The sequence below is a fragment of the Vombatus ursinus genome, unplaced genomic scaffold, assembly GCF_900497805.2.
Source record: "Vombatus ursinus unplaced genomic scaffold, bare-nosed wombat genome assembly UNPS02014811.1, whole genome shotgun sequence".
Lineage (NCBI taxonomy): Eukaryota > Metazoa > Chordata > Mammalia > Diprotodontia > Vombatidae > Vombatus > Vombatus ursinus.
In genome coordinates, this window is record NW_020954589.1 from 399,750 (window position 1) to 420,338 (window position 20,589).

The window sequence follows — 20,589 nt, forward strand, 5'->3', positions numbered from 1 at the left end:
TGCTTTAATCTATTAGAGAAGGAAATAGCAAATCATTTCAGTATCTTTTCCAATGGACAGCATTGGTGTGATATTGCCCACCGAGTCATGAGGAGTCAGACATGACTGAACAACATACTTATCGATGCATACATGTGCGTATGCATCACACATACATATTCATGCATATATGTGTGTATATATATATATATATATACATTCAGCATTTCAAGTGACTACTAACTGCAATACAAAGACAAAAGTGAAAACAGTCCTTCCTCTCAAGGAGGATTTATTAAATATATATGTATAATATATATACATACATATTAAAATATATATTCCCTGGCTAGATTGTAAACTCCTTGAGAAGAGTGACATCACTTTTGTCCTTGTATCCCCAATGCCTAGCATAATCTGGCACATAGTAGGCACTTAATAAATGCTGATTGTTTAAGTACATGCAAATGTACACATGTATAAACACATGCATGAGCATATGCAGTATATATAAATGTGTACACGTGATACATGTATGTGTGTGCATGTGTGTGTGTGTGTATTTGGATGAAAGCCAATCTGATATGGTAAGCAGAGCTGGCTTCTGAGACTGGAAGACCTGAATTTAAGCCTTGCTGCTAATATATTCTGGCCATGTGACCCTGAGCAAGTCATTTGCCTTCAGTGCTACAAACAACTTGCTGGTATAAAATAAGATAATATTTGTAATATACTTTGCAAAACCTTAAAGTGCTATGTAAATGCTAGATATTATTATTGTTATTATTATTAATAAGATTGTAAATTGCATAATAGTTATATTAGTAGAGGGAATAGAGTTCTCTGTACCTATGAAAGCATAAATCACACAGTAGGTACTTAATAAGTGTTTAATTGACTGACCTCCTTCCTTCTCTCCTTCCGATCAAAATTTATGTATACTTTGTTCCAGCTCTGTAGGGTAATCCTTATAAATTAAATCATGCTGATGCTTTAGTGGGTTCTCTCTCCCAGTAGGTCTCTCTTCCAAGTAACATGTGTGAGATACAACACCTTAATACATAGGAGTTTTCTCTAATGGAAGGAATTTCAGGCAGTTGAGTGGGAGAGACAAGTTGGGCTCAGGAAGGGCCTTTCCACGTTGCTGTACCGGGGAGGAGTTTCTCCCCACCACATCACCCCTTCCTGCCTGCGTGAAGGGCCAGCCCGAGCTGGGAAGGTCAAGATGAGGATAGGAAACCTGGTACAGACAGGCTGTGTTTTCTTTACCTGCTTCTGGGCTGGGGGAGGCTCCTTACAGCCCAGTCAGGTAAACAGCAGCCACTGGCAGGAGTTCTCTTTCTCACTGGATTGTCTGACCCTTTCAAGGCCAAAACCAACACCAAGTGGATTCCGGAGGCATGAGTACCGCCCACTGTCTGGGCTGCTCATCTTGGGCTGGCTGGTTGGCTCTTAGCCTTTTCTCACTCTTTCCCCACTCCTCTTCAGTCTTTCTTTTCTTATTCTCACTCCTCTTTATATCTATCTTCTTCCCTTCCCTTCTTTCTTTCCTCCTTCCTCTCTCCTCCTCCTTCTCCTCTTCTTTTCCTCCTCCTCCTTCTCTCCTCCTCCTTCTTCTACTTCTTCTGCTTCTTCTTCTTCTCCTTCTACTCCTCCTCCTCCTCTTCCTCCTTTTCCTTGTTGTTGTTCTCTCTCTCTCTCTCTCTCTCTCTCTCTTTCTCTCTCTCTCTCACAACTCTTTGTATCTGAATCCTGACTCTGACTTCATATGCCCTCCCAACATCCTTGAGAACGAAAAGGAGGAAAGAAGTGGGGTGGGTGAGACAGAATAACTCCCCATTTTATAAGCATTTGATGTGGAGAGGACTAATACTTTACCTAAGGTCACACATCACAGAGAGTCAGACCTAGGAACATTGGCAGATAGAGACAAAGAGAAAAGCAAAAAGAGGAATAAGAGAAGGAGAAGAGAAAAGAAAATCAGAGGAGCAGACAGGGAGACAAACAAATAGACAAACTATCATGTCAATTAAATTCAACAAGCATTTACTGAGTACCTCTCACTGTGAGCTAGGCACTGTGTGCTAGCAGGTGAAGATAGAAAGCCTCAAATAAAACAGTTTCTGATCTCAAGGTTCTTGCATTTCATTGGATTTTCCCAACCTATCTCAATGAGGAGATTGGCAAGGGGAGGTATTATGAATTAGTAACTAGGTTGGGATAATATATGAATAGGATCAGAATAGGACGTTCCTCCCCACCCTTGAATTGGTTAGACACACTCCCAGGAAATCAGAATACAAAATGTAATATCTTAACACGGCTTCCTCTCACCCTGGGATAGGATAATTTCTTCCAATCCCTAGGTTTCTTCTGATATGCCTATTCTGAGGGGTTCCTTGATCACACTGGGATTCTTGGAGGTACTGTCCCATTTGGAAACCATACTTTGCCTTTCTGAGGTAGTTGGGGAAGACCTTGGGATTGGAATCCTGGCTCTGCACTCATCTATTTGGGAAATTTGGGAAGAAGCTCTCAATTTCTACTTTAGGTCTCAGTTTCCCTCTCTGGAAAGAGGGCTGCTCCTGCTGTTGCTAGGGAGTTTACTTAGGAAATGATTGTACAGACGAGGAGGATGGGGAGAAGAGAGAGCAGTATCCATCTCTACCCCCATATGTCACTAGGTCCTTCCATGCCATGGCCATCTTCTACCCAAGATACAGGGATGGGATGGGGTGATGGTTATTTCAGGTAATCTACCAGCACCATCAAGGCTGCCTGTCAGTCGATGCCTTTGTTTCCTGCCCCCTCCAGTCACAGTGGGGTGGGAATGGGGGATGGGAGTAGGAGCTTGTGATGAGAAATATTCCCGCCCACCTCCCCCCCCATGACTCATAGATTCTCATTGTTTTTACATCTCACAAGACCCCTTCCCCCAGGAGACAACTTTCATCTGTTCTTTTGTTTACTGTGTTGGGGGGGGGGACAATGTCCTTCCCTGACCTGCCCCCCCCAAACCAGCTCCATCAATCCCAGGGGCTGTAGACTTCCTTGCCAAGGACTGGAGTGGGGGTGAGTGCGTGCGTATGTTGGGGAGGGGGGTAGACATGGCCGGAAAACCAGTCTCAGAATAGCCCTGCTCTCTTCTCTCCCTACCTTAGAACAAAACTGGTGGTTGGGGATAGGGGAATACTGAGTAATGATTTATACCTGCTAATGGGGCTCCCTTATGAGAATCTGGATTGAGGCACTCTCAGGTCCCCAGGGGCTGGAGGGGGCAGACAATGAGTGGGATAGGAGGGGGCTTAGTCTCGTCCTATATAGACTCTCATTACCACACCATTACCTCGCTACAGTAGCATCTGACCAGTTTTCTAATCTCTTCCCTCCCTTTTAATCCATCCTTCATATCAATACCACAAGAATCAGATTCTTTAGGGTCATGTCCATGTCATTCTGTTCAAAAACCTTCAGTAGCTCCCCATTGTCAACCAAGTAAAATTCCAATTCCTTTACCTGGCATTCAAGACTCTCTGTAAGTAGGCACCACTCTATCTTTCCAGCTTTATCCCACATTAATAATATTAGCTAGTATTAATATACCACTTTATGATTTGCAAAGCACTTTGCAAATATCATGTCATTTGATCCTCACAACAACCCTGGGGAATAGGTGCCATTTTTATTTGATAGCATAGATGAGGAAATAGAGGCAGAGGTTAAATGACTTACCCAAGGTCACACAGCTAATGAGTGTTTGTGGCTGGATTTAAATTCAGGTCTTTCTGACTCTAGGTTTGTCAATCTATCCATTCCTCCACCACACTATCCCTGACTATATTTCTCCACCCCAGCCCACCCTGCCCTCCACACTCCAGCCAAACTGAACCACTTTCCCCAACATATGCCCTGTAGGAAAGGGGATCTGCTTGAAGGGATTCCTTCTTGGAGAAGGGATATGGGCTACGGGACCTCTAAGGTCCTGTTTAATACTGGGAGTCGATGATGCTGTGAACTGTGAGCTGCTGAAGTGAACTTTGAGCTAAATCTTGAAGAAGAGAGATCATAGAACTTAGAATTGGAAGGGAAATGAAAAGTTGATCTAGGGTAACTCCCTCCTGTTCCAGAGAGAGACCTGATGGAACTCCCTTATAATCATGGTATTTCTCTTCCTGAGATGAGTAGCTTCAGGTTCATTTCTTTGGCTTTGAGGGTTAAAGGAATGGGGGAGGGGATCAAGGGGTTGAGAAGAGAAGCTGGTGCGTTTTTAATGCCGGTTCCTCAGCCTGCTTCAATGGTTGCCAACATAAGGAATCCAAGGCCGGTGGACAAAATGTCCTAAGCACTCAACAGCTAGGTGGAGAAGTGAATAGAGGGCTTGGGGTCAGGAAGACTCATCTTCCTGAGTTCAAATCTGGCCGCAGGCACTTCTTAGTTGTGTGACCCTGGGCAAGTCACTTTACCCTGTTTGCCTCAGTTGCCTCACATGTAAAATGAGCTGGAGAAGGAAATGGTAAGCCACTCTAATATCTTTCCCAAGATAACCTCAAATGGGTTCATAAAGAGTTGCACACAACTGAACAACAAATAATACTCAACAAAAACTTGAATTGCACGGAATTACATTTCTTGACAACAGAGAACTGGGAAGAGGTGGTGGAGGGAATTTAGGACAAATGGAAGGAAGTCCTATTGACATAGCTGGGAATATATAGAACCCACTACACCCCCAAAGGTTGTGTAGGATGAAAATAAACAGGGGATAGAATCACAGAACTTCAGAGCTGGGAGGGACCTTAGAACATACTGTTCAAACAAAGCACTGAGTATCAGAGCTGGAGAGGGTGTTAGAATATAGAACACAATAGAGAGAGCAGGAATGGTCTTTAAGGACCACTTAGAGGTGCAGCTAGGTGGCACAGAGGATAGCGCACCAGTCTTGGAGTCAAGAGGACCAGAATTCAAATCCAGCCCCAGATACTAGCTGTGTGACCCTGGACAAGTCACTTGACCCTAATTGCCTGAAAAAAAAAAAAGGACCACTTAAAGATACCCTTATTTTACAACTTTGTTTCTTAGAATCTATAGCTTCCTTCAAAGCTCAGCTCAAGCTCCACCTCCTACATTAGGTCTTTTCTTATCGCCCCCCCCCCCACCCCATGCAGTGCCTTTGTCCATCTTGTACTTGGGTGTTTATTTTGTATTCAACTATATGTGTACATGCTGTTTCCTTGCTAGAATGTAAGCACCACAAGGACAGGTACTGTTTAATTTTTATCTTTCTATCTCTAATATCTAGCCAATGCCTAGTATGAAGTAGCATTAATAATGCTTGTTTATTGACAGGAAAACTGAGACCAGGAGGTAGAAAGTGATTTGCCCTATGTCACAGAGGAAGTTAAGGGGCTAGAACCCAAGTCTCTTGATTTCCAGAATGTAATCAGGAGATAAAGAATAAAATCCTTTTTAAAAAATCTGAAGAACCAACCCCCAGGATTAATGCAATAAAACCTCTCCACCGTCTGGTAGATTCCCTGACCAGCACCAACCCACTTTGGATTGGGATTTGGCATTAGGTTTCTGATGAGATTAAGAGGCTTCCCTTGATGTCACCAGGAAGCAGCTGATTTGAAATATGATCAATGGAAAGTAAGCTGTAACCTTAGGAGGAGTGACAGGTTATGAAAGTGAGGTATGTTGAAATGAGAAAGGGAGATGGTATACTGGTAGGAGCAAGCAGAAGGACAATGGTCTTTGGGGAGACATGGCCTCCTGGTTCACTTCCAAGCTCTCCCTCTACCACCATCCCTCAGCAATCCTCCTTACTTTGAAGTTCACCCAATTTTCATCTACCACTCAATCAAGATCCTGCTGGCTTTTGGCTACCAACTTCCAGGACACTTTCCCTTCTTTCCTCAATAGGTTCAGTGCTTGGTTCACATTCTTTCTCTCCTCCCCAACTCCTCCTCCAGTACCAAGGGACTTCAACATCCATACTGACACTCCCTCAAGCACCCTAAGCTGACAGTTTCTCAATTTGTTTATTTCCCGTGACTTATTTCATCACTCCACTTTACCTACAGAGGTGGTTATACCCTTACTCTTGCCATTACCCACAAATGTACCACTTCCACCTTCATGAACTCCAAAATTTTTTGATCTGATAGAAGTTTGTTGTCATTCCACTTGTCCTTTGTCCTCACTGTGATGTCCTAGTCATCACCCCTGCATTGGCTACACTCTTTCCTTCCCCATCTTGACTCTTGGTAAACCAATGCAATTATACCCTGTCATCTTCTTTCAAAGTCCTTTGTCCCCTTATGCTAAGGAAGATCTTGCCCTGCTAAGCTTCCATACTGGGTCGTTCCCACTATCCACTGCCTTTGCTCCTACTCGCATGATGCCAAACAAAGATGGCCAAAATCACACAACTATGCTGTTTGGGTCTGTTACAAATGTATTTACAGAATCTCAATTGTGCCCTCACTGCAGCAAAACAATTCTTTTCTACCTCCCTGACTGACTCACTAGCCCACTCAATACACAGGTGGTTTCATCCTTTCTTAAACTTCCCACCCTCTCAGTTTGCCTCATCATTGCTGTTCAGTTGGTCAGTTGTGCACAAGGTCTTCCTGACCTCATGGACTATAATGCTCCAGGACCTTCTATCCTCCACCATTTTCTGGAGTTTGCCCAAGTTCACGTTCATTGTCTCCATGACACTATCCATCTCATCCTCTGCCTTCTCCTTCTCCTTCTCCTTTTGTTTTCAACCTTTCCCAGTATCAGGGTCTTTTCCAACAAGTCCTGTCTTCTCATTATGTAGCCAAAATATTTAAGCTTCATCTTCATTATTTGTCCTTTTTCAATTCCCCTTAATTCTAGTGTCTTCTCTATATTTTAGTGCCTTCTCTCTATTGCTTATCTCCAATATATCCTGTCTATATCTTACTTGTACATGGTTTTTTTTAAATGTTGTTTCCCCATTAGACTGTAGGCCCCTTGAGAACAGATTGCATTTTGCCTTTCTTTATATTCCCAGCTTTTAATGCTATATGGCATATAGTAAGAGCTTAATAAATGCTAGTTGACTGACTGACTAGTCAGCGCCTTTTGGTTTCCTCTCACTGGTTTTTCAATGTCTCTACCTCTCTTCCAGACCTGGATTTCCCTAAAAGTTGGCTCTGCTTTGCAAGAGAGTACAAGTTACTCAATAACCCGTAAGACAATCAGCATACTACTCTTTTTTTTGGCTATTTAATACTTTTAAATTTCTTTTTCAAACTACAGATCATTATGTGGAAATGTATATAGTGTTAAAATGGCAAAAGGAAAAGTTACAGAAGCCTTAAAATTTAACCAATCCTCATTTTCCAAGCCGATGTAAAAAGAACTGGGCCTTCATTTTGTTTAGTTTCCCCTGTTGATACTGATCCTCTATGCTCCAGATCTTGTCCCCAGGAGTTAATCAGCCCAATCTTTGTCTTCCATGGATGCTGTTCCTACTGTGGCTTTTCTTTTGTTGTTGTTTGGTCATTTCAGTTGTGACTGACTCTTCAAAACTTTATTTGGGGTTTTCTTGGCAAAGATATTGGAGTGGTTTGCCATTCCTTCTCCAGATCATTTTACAGATGAGGAAACTGAGGCAAACAGGGTAAAGTGACTTGCCCAGGGTCACACAGCTAGTAAGTGTCTGTAAGATTTGAATTCAGGAAGAAGAGTTTTCCTGACTCTAGGTCTGGGCACTCTATCCACTGCACCACCTAGCTGCCCCATGTGGGTTTTCTAGCCAAGGTCAAAAGCTCATGGAGTCATACAACAAAAGCTGGGACCTCAGAGACCCTTTGGTCCAACAGATTGGGCTTATCAAGGCTTTTGGGATGCTTTAGAATCTGTTTCCCAATCCCAGCTCTGGATGTTTGCTCCCCTGACTTGGAAAAGGTCTTCTTTTTTCCAAACACAGAAATCTACCTCTTTCTACATGAAGCTTTTCCCTTATGCCCCCAACTTATACTTCCCTCTTTCCTAAACTACTTTGTGTATGTGTATATACACATATATGTAATATATATAACACATATGTATATATATTTATATGTGCATATATACACATATACATACACATACTGTATATGCTTATGTACTTGTTTCTCCTATTAAAATGTAATCTCTCTGAGAGTAGGGAATGTTTCTTCCTTTGTATTTCTATCCTTGACACATAATAGGTACTAAATGAATGACTGTTGATTGATTAATTCTTATCTGACCCATTGTCTAGTCTGATGGAGAGAATTTTAGACCCAGATGGAATTAGGAAGACCTGGGTTTGAATAACATCTCAGGCACTTATTCATTGTATAACCTTTAACAAGTAACTCTGCCTTAGTTTCCTCCTCTGTAAAATGAGAGGGTTTGATTGGATGACCTCGGAGGTCCTTTCGAGCTTTAAATCTAAGTTTTTATGAACCCTAGAGGCCAGGCAGGGATTAGTGACAGGGACAGCAAAAGGGAAACACTCCTATTCCAGCAGTTCTGACATTCATTAGAGGAGCAATGAAAATTTCAGGCAGAAGTAAGTCTGGGGAACAGCTGGGCCCCTTCCTCCCTGGAATCTTTCCTTTATAATCCTACTCTGTCCTTAGTTCTTTGAGTGGGAACCCTGTTTAGACTTCTAAGGCTCTGCCTACAGATTACATCCTACAGGCACACTGTAGCTACCTCCCTCACCTTCCAGGAGGCCTCCTAGAACTCCCTGCCCTAATCAACTCCCCCCCCCATCCCAAGTCCTTGTAATGAAATGGCTGGCAGAGCAAATTGGACATGGATATTAATATGTGATTGCTTCTTTTGTGAGTTTGCTACACCCACACACCCATACATAACACAGAACTCCCAAGCTGGGCTTTGGATGGACACCCCTGGGAGAAGGTGAGGGGGTGGGGCATAGCGAATGACTCATCTGATTTGTGACCAGCCCGGTGGAGTCAGCAGCTTGGGCCTACTAGACAGGTTTGAATGTATAATTAGAACCGACTTGAATCAGTCTTTCCCAGTCTTCCAAGTTTTCCCTAATTAGCTCCCCAACTCTCTTTCACTTCATTTACCATATTCATCCCTTCACACTTTTTGAGCTCCTTCTACCTTCATTCCTTCTTCCTTCCCTTCCCTTTCCCTTCTCTCCCTGCCTCCCTCTATCTCTATTATCTCCCTGACTGTCTCTGTCTCTCTGACTCTCTCTGGTTCGTCCATTTTTCCCCGGTCCCTGTGCACTTCCACAGAAGTTCCTTGAGGGTAGAAACCCAAACCCGTTAACCAGATGGTGAGCACCCCAAGGGTGAGGACTGTGCCTTTTCCTTCCTCTGCTCTGCAAATAGCAGGTGTCCAGGACAGGTGTGAATGGCCTAACCAATTTTATTTTGTGGAAAAGGGAAAGAAACTGCCTGTTTGCCTTCCTTCCAAAATTCTTTCCATCTATATTATGGTATTGATTGTTCAGAAAGTTGGACTAGATGACTTCTTTTTGTTGTTGTTGTACAGTCATGTCTGACTCTTCATGACCCCATTTGGGGTTTTCTTGGCAAAGACACTGTAATGCTTTGCCATTTCCTTCTCCAGCTCATTTTACAGATGAGGAAACTGAGGCAAGCAGGGTGAAGTGGCTTGCCCAGGGTCATACAGCTAGTACGTGTGTGAGGCCAGATTTGAACTCATGAAGATGAATCTTCCTGACTCTAAACCCACTGCTCTATCCATTGCACCACCTAGCTGCCTACTTGGTTCTTTCAGGTCATACAAATCTTCCTTTGTTTCTCTGAATTCTCAAGTTCATAATTTCTCAAGGTGACGGATTTTCATTACATCCCCAAACTCCCACATTGGGCCATAGTTCTCAGTGTCTGGTTCTTTGCTCTGAGTGTAGTTAGGAGCATTTTGGTTTATATGGAGCTTTTCTATGTTTGATCTCCTTGGGGTATATGCCAAGCAGAGAGACCATGGGTTCAAAGAACATGAATGCACTGGGTGGCGAATTGTTGAGTCATTTTTTCATTCACGTCCAACTCTTCACCACCACATTTGAGTTTTCTTGGCAAAGATCCTAGAGTGGTTTGCCATTTCCTTCTCCAGCTGAGTAGGAAACTGAGGCAAACAGGATAAAGTGACTTGCCCAGGGTCACACAGCTAGTAAGTGTCTGAGGCCAGATTTGAACTCAGGAAGATGAGTCTTCCTGATTCCTGGTCCAGTGCTCTATCCATTGCTGCCACTGGGCAGGGAGAGGGGAGGGTTAATATCTAGAAATGATTTTGATGTAAAACAAATGGCATTAATAAAATTTATTGTTAGCGAGAAAAAAGGAGAGAGTGAGAGACAGAGATAGAGACAGAGACAGAGAGAGAAGAGAAGACAAGAGGAGAGAAAGGAAAGAGAGTTGAGAGTAAGAGAGAAGGGAGAAAGGAAAGAGAGAAGACAAAAGAGAAGAAAAGAGAAAGGAAAGAGACTGTTTAGACTCCAAAGGCTCTGCCTATAGATTACATCCTACAGGCACACTGTAGCTACCTCCCTCACCTTCCAGGAGGCCTCCCAGAACTCCCTGCCTCTACCAACCTGCCCCCCCCCCCATCCCAAGTCCTTGTAATGAAATGGCTGGCAGAGCAAATTGGACATGGATATTAATATGTGATTGCTTCTTTTGTGAGTTTGCTACACCCACACTAGGCTCCCTTGGCCAATGGGATCGATTCTCAGTTCCCCTATTTGGGATTCCAAAATGCTTCATTATCTGGTTCCACCTTCCTATCCAACTTTATTCTCCACTGTTCCCTGCTCTCCACTCTACCCAATCCAATTTTCCTCTGAACACACCTTTTTCAACTTAGCTCATCTCTTCCAGAAAGCTGGAAGCCTTCTTCCTTGATTCTCCAGATCCTGATGCTGATGGAAAGCCCTTTGAGGGCAAGGACTTTTCATTGTTGTTGTTGTTGTGTTTTTTTTGGCATCCCAAGCACCCCACACATAGTAGGTACTCATTAAGTGGTTGTTAACAGATCAGTCCTATCCTATTCCTATTGTACAAGTTATTTTTTTTATCCAGCTTAAAAAAGTAGAGAGCAAGAGAGAAGGGAGAAAGGGGAGACAGAAGAGAAAAGAGAAGGAAAAAGAGCAGAGAGAGCAGGAGAGAAGGGAGAGAGAGAGAGAAGAGAAAAGAGAAGGAAAGAGAGCAGAGAGAGAGCAGGAGAGAAGGGGGGGGAGAGAGAGAGAGGAGGTTGAGTGTGGGTGAGAAGTAATTGCTGTCACGATAAAGAGAGGTGGAGAGAACCCAGGTGTGTTCTTCCCTCTCTTGAGGCAAGGACCACAACCTGGTTGTTCCCACTCTTACTTAAGAACTCAGCACCACCCAGGCATCAGTAATTGTCCTCCATTTAAACTAGAACACAAATGAGTGGGCATCATTCTTTAGCTCCTTGAGGGCAGAGCTTGTTTTCTTGTCTTCTGCCTAGCACAGTCTCTGGCACACAGTAGATGCTTTTCCTATACATGTCACTGAATTTAATCCCACTGGAGGCAGAGAGTCCTTGTTCTATTCCCATCTCTGCCCAGAGATCACGGGCAATCACGGGCAGGTCATAACTTCCCACGCTTTAGTTTCCTCATCTGCAAAATAGGGGTGACTCACCCCTGAATTAATGCTATATAATCCTAGCTGGTCCCTGGGTATCTAGCTGCTGCTTCTTCTAATCCATCTTGTGTGCTACCCCATGAATCTTGCCAAAACACCACTTTGATCTTTGCTTCCTTGATGAAGAACTAATAAGGGCTCCCTTGGAAAATGGGATCGATTCCCAACTCCCCTATTTGGGATTCCAAGATGCTTCATTATCTGGTTCCACCTTCCTATCCAACTTTATTCTCCACTGTTCCCTGATCTCCACTCTACCCAATCCAATTTTCCTCTGAACACACCTTTTTCAACTTAGCTCATCTCTTCCAGAAAGCTGGAAGCCTTCTTCCTTGATTCTCCAGATCCTGATGCTGATGGAAAGCCCTTTGAGGGCAAGGACTTTTCATTGTTGTTGTTGTTGTTGTTGTTTTTTTGGCATCCCAAGCACCCCACACATAGTAGGTACTCATTAAATGGTTGCTGACAGATCAGTCCTATCCTATTCCTATTGTACAGGTTATTTCTTTTACCCAGCTCAAACAAGTAGCCTTCCCTGGTTTCCCCAACCCAAAAGTGATTTTGTACCTCCTCATGCACGTTCACACTTTACATTAGTAACTCATGCATGTGTGCCCCTCCTGCTTAACCCCAGGTCTTGTGAAGGGCACACAGCAGGTGCACAATTTTGTTACATTTTGTCATGCCACACCTTTCCATTCTTCAACACCTCCATATTCCATATCCTCACTTTGCCTACCCTTGGCACCCAGAAGAGGTCTCCTAGTTTTCTAGAATTCTCAGCTCCCTCCAAAGATCACCTCATCCCTGACTACAGATTCACATTCCTTTATCTCCCAATCTTCCCACCCAACCCCCTATTTGGCAAACACCAGGCTTAACTGTCCACCTCATTTTTTTTAATTGCAAAAAAATGTTAAAATAAATTACACTTGACGTTGACTCTGCCAATATTTACATACAGTGTGTACGATTCCAGGACAGTCAGTGATAGGCAAGGTGGGATCATAGAATGAAGAAAATGTCATGAATATCAATCATATGAAAAGATGAGGACACTCCTTCCCATCCCCCTCAAACACTTGGAGATGAGGGTGGGTGTGGGGGTGGCATTCGAGGCTCCACAGGGAGCTTCTGGTTCATTCGCCCGCTGTGATGGTTCACATTTCTATGGTGCTTTCAGGTTTACAAAAATCACATTCCTCACAACAACCCTGTGAGTTAGGTAGTGCTACTATTCGTAACCCCCTTTTACAGATCAGATTGAGCTGCCGAGTCCAAAAGACTTGCTCAAGATCACACAGAGGAGTTAAATATTGAGGGCAGGGATTTGAACCCAAGCCTTCAGATTCTGAAGTCCACTTTTCCACTACAAGACACTGCCTCCCACCACAGATGGATCCGGGGGAACACTCTCAGAGTATTCAATCAAAGCCCCTCTGGGTCTTAGCATCTGCTGGTGACCTGTGGGAAATTGGATCAACCACAGTTTCAAACTGAGTTAAAAACTAAAAGTTAGCCCTGGAAGGTAACCAGGGGGTGGAAAATGAAACCGAGGTGGCCAAGATGGCTCTATAAAAGTGCTCCTATGTACCCCTCAATCTCCTAACACGGGATACTAGCTGAGGCCCTGAGCCATGGGGAAAGGAGGGATTCGGGAGGGGTCCCTCCACTGCTTTCCATCCAAGATAGCTTAAGACTTACTCACTTGGCAGATGGGTTCTCAGGGCAACAAAAACCTTCCCCTTAACTTCTGAATTTGGATTTAAGACGCCATCAGTAGCCAACCACAGAATCCAGATATATATATTTTTAACTGCAAAAAAAATTCTTTTAAAAATAATAAAAAAATAAAAATAAAAACTATCCACAGAGAGCAGAACATATCTGCCCCGGGGAGACATTGCACAGAGAGTGTCCAGCCCTGCCCTCCCCTCCCCCTCTAATCCCAAAACAAAAGAGGGAATAGTTTCCTTTACAATTTTATATTCTCAACAGGTTTCCCCATTCTCCTTTAAAAAAAAAATTAAAAACAGCAGCTGGGGATTCCAGACGTAAGTTGAAGGAGGCACACCAGTCCCAAGCCTATTAATATGCACTTCACTGCTTCCCAAATTGGAGCCAAGATCAATGTCAACTGCTGATTGGGAGATGTGGGAGGCAGAAGGGAGGCCAGGAAGCCTCAGCATTGCTCCCTCCTCTTTAGTGGACCCACCTCTCCATCTAATGCAGGTAAGGCATGTATGGGGGAGGGGTGGGTCATCAAAGTCTTTGCTCTAGGGAAATGCCTGAAGGAAGCCACCCTCAGTAAGTTAGAGACTTCAGGGACCCACTAGTAGGGAGAAGATGGGAAAATGAGTGGTAACATTCTGTTGAGGGCAATTAAGTTCCAAGGGGGACACGGAGTGTATGCTGTCATCTAGAGACTTTATATTAATCTAAGGAAATGGGTGAGGTGGAATCTCCACGCCCCCAACCCCAAGAGTTTTGGCCTATCTAGCCCATCTGACTCCTGGCCCCACAACCAAATATTCACTAGCTTGTTTCCCTCAGGTAGCAGAGGGGAGGGAAGGGAAGGATATAGGGGTACACAGAGCTAAAGATATGATCCAAGGTCCTCCTCCTCCATCAGAAACCTCAAGCTAGTCAACAGAAGATCTCCCAAATTGGGAAGGGCTACCTGAAACAGGTCCAAGTCCTTGGGGGGTGGGACATAATCCCCCCTTTGCTACTCAGCCCATGAGAAGGGCCTAAGTGCCAGACCTAGGGGGCAAGATACAGACCTGTGTCTCCGCTGATCACTGCTTCCTGGAATTGGAGGTGGGGTGTGGTGGTGGTGGTGGTAGAGAAGAGGACAGGGGAAAGGAGCTAAGACAACTGCACAAAGGCAAAGCCACAAGGAAAACACTTGGGATCATGGGCCTCGAAGTGTTCTTAGACCATGCCAAACTTAATCCCCTTATACAAGTGATGAAAATGAGGCTAGAAGGGAAATGATTTGCCCAACGTCACCAAGTAACTAAATGGCAAAAGCTGGCTTCAGATTCAGCCAACATCCCACTTCTCCACACTGCCCTTTATCTTGCTCTACCTGATTCTCCAGAACATGGCAAACCGTGGTGACCCTAGATCTAATTAGCCCACCCCCACTGTCAGTGACTCCACAAAGGGTCACTCCGAGGAAGGCTTGGTTTGGCCTGTCTTTATTAAATATGGGCAACAGGGGCCGTGGGGCCCATGGGATGGATCTGGTTACCACCGGGAGTGTTTCAGTTTGGGTTCTGGATTAGACAGTTGGCCTTCATCTTCTCCAAACCCCTAACAGCCTTTTTCTCATTAAAATAAGGGGTTTTTAACCTGGGGTCCATGAACTTTTAAAAATAAATATATTTGACATCTATTTCAATGTTATAATTGGCTTCCACGGTAATCCTACATATTTTATTTTATGCATTTAAAAAGATTATTTTGAGAAGGGATCTATAGATTTCACCAGAGTGCCCAAGGGATCCATGATGCACAAAAAAAGTTAAGAACCCCTGCATTAGTGTATTGGGATGGGGGTGCTGAAGAGGAGCTCGGGAAGAAGCAGCTTAGAACAAATGTGGGGTCTGTTTCCCTCGCATCCTTGTATACCTCACCCCCACGATTACTTACACATCACCTTGTCCCATTAATTGTCTCATCTGTGTTCATTTGGAATCCCCAAATTGACCTTAAGTCACCTTGAGGACAAGGACAGACTGTCTCCAGTGCACTGCCTTTTAGACTTGAGTCCTGTTGCTGGGCAACACGTTAAAATTTCAGTCAATACCTGCTCAGTTGAGCCTTCTCTGCACGGATCCTCCCAGGACAGGAAAGCCTGTCAACACCCCAAAACTTTATGCTTTTTTATAGGTCTGACCATTCACAGACCTTGCCTAGCCCCAGTATCACTTGTACTCCATCAAAATTACAAATGTAGTAAAAAACAAAACCAAAACCAAAACCATCTTTCAGGAACCAAATCTCTCCCAACCTCAGGATCACATCTGTTCAACCATGTCACCAAGGGAGCATGTGGAAACAGTCAGTCCTGAAGTGGGCAGGCAGTGAGGGGAGTATGGGTGCTTAGTGGCATCTGGCCAGAGGGGATGGGAGGATAAAGGGTCCCCTTTTCTCTCCCAGTTCAAGGGTCAGGGAATCTCAGCCATCACAGGATACCCCTGAAGGAGAGGTGAGGGGAAGGAAGAGGCCACAGGATTTGTGGGATAGGGCAAGGGGCAGAGAGGGGGGCCTCACGTGCCTCTGGGACTGCTGACTTTATTATATTCGTTCATTAACTGTTCATAAGGCACAGACAGTTCAGATTCTGTGCTGGTAAAAGTGGAGTCATCGGAGGATGGGAACTCCCCCAGGTTCAGTGGCATCTCTGCCTCAGCCTCCTCCACCTCTCCCTGTTCCTCCTCTTCCTCCCCAGCCAAGTTGTCATCCAGAGAGGATTTGGAAGTGTCCTCATCTGAGAGGCCTCCTTCCTCATTCACAAAGGTGATGTTGGCATTCTCAAAGATCAGTGGACGGCAGTCCCTGGCATCCCAGGCTTCACTCTCCTCCTCACTGATCCGGTCCAGCTGGTTGACAAACACCGTTGAAGTGGTGTTGGGGTTGTCGCTGGGGGGTTTCTCCCCAGCCTCCCCACCCTGACACCTCGACACATGGCCTTTCAGCTTCAGTGTCTGGGATATCTCCTCGTAGCTAGGCACACGGGTTTTGGTATAGATTGCCATTGGACCCACAGGAGCAGCCGGGAGGGCAGGCCTTCTGCTCTCAGGTCCCACTGATCTCTCTCCACCTCCCCCACTTGTCTTTAGACCCTTCTTTCCAATCTGCTTGATAAGGTCATTGTAGGTCTCCTCCTTCTTGGACAAGAAGCTAAAAATGTTGACGTCCTTGACGCCTCCGCCGGATGCCATCTGCAGGCCTTTCTTGGAGTGGGGGGAGCTTTCAAAGGATTCCTTCCTCCTCCGCCGACGTTTCTTGATGGCTTTGTGAACTTCTACAAACATGCTCACCTTCCAATTCACAAACAGGGACAGCCAGGCTAGCCCTAGGTAGATCCATAGCTCTACAAAGTATCGGTAGAGGGGATGGTAATTGGCTTCAGGATTGACTCCTGGGAGACGAGACAGAGAGAAACAAAGGTCAGAGAAAAAAATCAGCCTTATCGCTGGATTATAACTTAGTGCTGGAAGGGCCCTTGGAGACCAGCAAGCCCAACCTCCTCCTTTTTACAGATGAGGAAACTGAAGCAGAGTTTAAGTGACTTGCCTAGGGTCACAAAGCTAGTAAAGGTCTAAGGCAGGATTTGAACCCACGAATTCTTGATACCAAGTTTAGTGCTCCATTCTTTGTACCATCTGGCTCCTTTAGGTCCAAAGACCAAAAACCTCCACTTTTCATCTATAAGGGAGAAGGAAAGAAATTTACATACTTAAGGGGAGGGTAGTAAAGTGGAGAGGACATGAGACTGGAGGGTTAGAAGACCTGTCATGGCCTCCCTGTGTGACCCTGAGCAAGTCATTGTACTCTGGGTCTCATTGCACTCTGTTAAGAGATAAGCACGAGGCTGATTAAGCAAAGGTTCCCTGTGTTCCTTCCACCTTTGATTTATATGATTTTCTCATCTTAAGAGCTATGCCTGGGCATTCTAGGCTTCAGGTGAGTCAAATGATATGGATGAATCCAAAATGGATTGCAAAAATCTATGGATAATCCCAAACCCCCATGACAACTTGCCTTTGTCCTTCACTTAACCCAAGCCAAGAATGTGAAAACTTTTTTTGATAAGTTAATCTCTGTTCTGAGCACCTGAGCAAAGGTCTTATATATTCACAGATCTTAGGACTGGAAAGATCACCAGCGATTATCCAGTAAAGAAGTTGGTGGTCCCCAAAACATTCTCAGGAGACCCATGAAGTTGGAATCATTAGACATTTTTTACCTATTAAAATACTCCTCCCTTTTCCAACTACCTATGTGTGGAAATCTGGATTTTCTTCATATATTTCAACCAAAACAACTTCCCAAAAGATTGAATGCAGAAGGAGATAGGACAATCCAATCATCTGCTACAAAGCCAGATATGACAGATATTTGAACAAATATGTAAAAAAAAATGCCACCCTTCTTGCTATACTTGTTTTGGAAGATAAGTTATTTTTTTATTTAAAATTATTATTTATGTTAATATTTAATGGGCTTATTGTAATTTGAAAATTAATCAATACATTTTTTAAAAATTGATCAATTTTCACTGCTGGTAAATATTGACAGATACAATGGACATAAACAAAAGCTCTTTGGGATCCTCAGTAATTTTTTTAAAGGAGTATAAATAAAGGGGTCTGGAGACTAACAAATTTGAGAACTGTAGATCTAGTTCAACCCATACCTTAACAAGAATCTCCTCTCTAACACAACCAATAAGTGGTCTTCCTGACCTGCCACCTCTCATAGCAGCACATTTCACTTTGACATAAACTTCATTTTGATACAGAACTTAATTGTTAGGAAGTTTTCCCTGACACCAAGCATAAGTCTGCCTTCTGGGGCCAAACAGAATAAATGGAATCCCCTCCACTACAGAAAAGGCCTTCAAGCATTCTTCCTTTAGTCTCCTCTTCTCTGGGCTAACCCTGCTCAGTTCCTTCAATCAAGTCTTAACATGGCAGAAGGCTGTTCACCATATTGGTTACTGTCCTCTGGAGGCTTTCCAGCTTATCACATCCACATGCGTCCACAAAGACTTTCAACCTTCTCCTCCCAGAACTTTCTCAGGTTCTTGCTTTTCCCTTTTTGCAAGTTCCTCACCTCCTTCAAGATATGACTGCTGGAGACTTAAAAAAAAAAAAAAATCCTCTCCTAATTAGCCTCTACCTGACTTTGATGACCTTCTGCCCCAAGTTCTCCCTGCCTTAGTTTCCTCCTAGGTGTATCTGAACTTGCTAAGCTGTCATGAGACAAGTATAAGGTTGATTAAGCAAAGGTTCCCTGTGTTCCTCGAACCTTTGATTTATATGATTTTCTCATCCTAAACCTTTGCTGTTTAATGCGTAAGAGTCCTATCTCCCCATTAGACTGTCTCCAGTGAGTGCCCATCACACACAGGCTGGGACTGAGTTCTTTCCAAGCAACCCCCTGTATAGAAAATGTGGTTCTCCATCAAAGGGAGAAGCTACCTGGAGATGAGAATTGGGGTAAACTTTTTTTAATTAAAATTTTTTTTCCAAGTATTTATTCTTTCCCTCCCCAAAAAAACAAAAATAAAATGCCTGTGACAATCAGTCAGTCAACAAACATTTAAGTACTTACAATGTGCCAGGCACGTTGCTAAATTCTGGCCACCCAAATATACATAGTCAAGAGAAATAAATCCAAGTTGGTGCAAACTTAAAATCTGAGGTCCATTCTAGCCATGAAACTTCTTCCATTCTTTCTGAGAACTCATCCCTGATCTCTGGGCCTGGATGATATTAAGCATTTCTTAGGACCCTACAGAGGGGAATTCCTATTTCGGTATGGGTTGGGCTAATTGCCTTATGAGACACCTTTGAATTTCTGTAGAAGCTGTGACTCAGCTAACCTATTTATATCACCCTAGACACCTAAAACAAGGAAGATTAGTGTGGAATATTCCCTTTTTCTTTTCCCCATTCCTCCTGTCTTTGTCTTCTTCCTTAACGTTCTACATAATGGCCCTGTGGAAAGGTACCCACATTGCAAGAAGCTCAGAGGTCCACCCACTCACAAAGAAAAGAGATAAGCAACAAATAGAGACTCAATTCAGAAAAACAAGCAATAAACAGATAAGATTAAAAACATGTCTTATACAGGACAAGGGTCAAGAACATCACGGGGGTGGCAGGCCCTGCAGAGATTTCCTGTTGAGCCAAATGGCCTGGAGCCTTATCACCTGTCTGGATTCATCTAGGAAGAGGAGGAGGTACACACCAGCACATTCACCTGAGCTTCCTTTTTGCAGCATAAATATACAGTACTGAGTGTTCACCTTTTACAAAGGGCCCTGGTACCCTTAACTTCTGGGCGGCTAGATGGCACAGTGTGCCAGGCCTAGAATTCTGCCGCTTGAGATAAGGGGAGGGAAAAGGAGGAAAGATAGAAGAAGGAAGTGTGAAAGGAAGAGGGAGAAGAAGGGAGTGGAGAATCTATCCAACCAGACATCGGGGAAGAGAGGAAGAGAGAAATGTGGTAGAAAGAGAGGTGTCACAGGAAGGGGAGGGTGAGAGAAAGGACAGAGAGGTGGAAGAGGATAAGGAAAAATACAGGAAGATAAAAGAAAGTTTGAGTAGGGAAATGGGGGAACGGGGAAGGGAAGGAAGCAAAAAAGAGAGAAGAGGTCGAAGGAAGAACTGTAGGAAAGGAAAGAGGAGTAGAGAAGAAGGAAGAGAGGGTCTACTCACCAGCCACATAGTCTCCAAAGCCGATGGTTGAGATGGTAATGAAGGAGTAGTAGAGGCCTTCAACGTAGTTCCAGTCCTCAGTCACCATAAACACAAAGGGTGGGATCACCAGGTGCACCAGCACCCCCCAAATGATGAAGATGGCCGTGCACGTTATCTGAGCCTTCCTCTGTGTAGGGGTAGGGAAAGACAATGAGGAAGCCAGTCTATTCGAGACCCAGAGAGTCAAACAGACAGATTCCAGGATGCTCTGAAGGGCCCCTCCAGTAGGGTCTACGAGATCCTGAGGGTCACTGATAAGGAATTAAATCTTAGCTGGGGAAGCCCAAGGGTGTGAAGGGGAGTGGGGAAGGGGAATCTCTATTTCTCTGGACATTCAGTCTTGTGCTGTATTTCTGTTCTCAGCCTTGATACATAATGTGGGTGAGGTGACCTTCTTCTTTACCTTCCTTTCCTCCAGAATAGATCTCTGGATC

The 20,589-nt window shown here is 44.1% G+C and overlaps 1 protein-coding gene across 1 annotated transcript in view; it reads right to left on the bottom strand.

The window, feature by feature from the left end:
• Positions 1–12,531: 12,531 nt before the first annotated feature.
• The window catches only part of LOC114053513 (potassium channel subfamily K member 5-like), a 61,447-nt gene continuing 53,389 nt past the window's right edge, over positions 12,532–20,589 (bottom strand). The window contains exons 4-5 of the mRNA XM_027876626.1: positions 20,114–20,282; positions 12,532–16,806 (exon numbers count right to left, since the gene is read on the bottom strand). Coding sequence (XP_027732427.1) covers positions 15,932–16,806; positions 20,114–20,282 — 1,044 coding nt within the window. The 3' untranslated portion in view covers positions 12,532–15,931. The remainder of the gene's footprint in view (positions 16,807–20,113; positions 20,283–20,589) is intronic.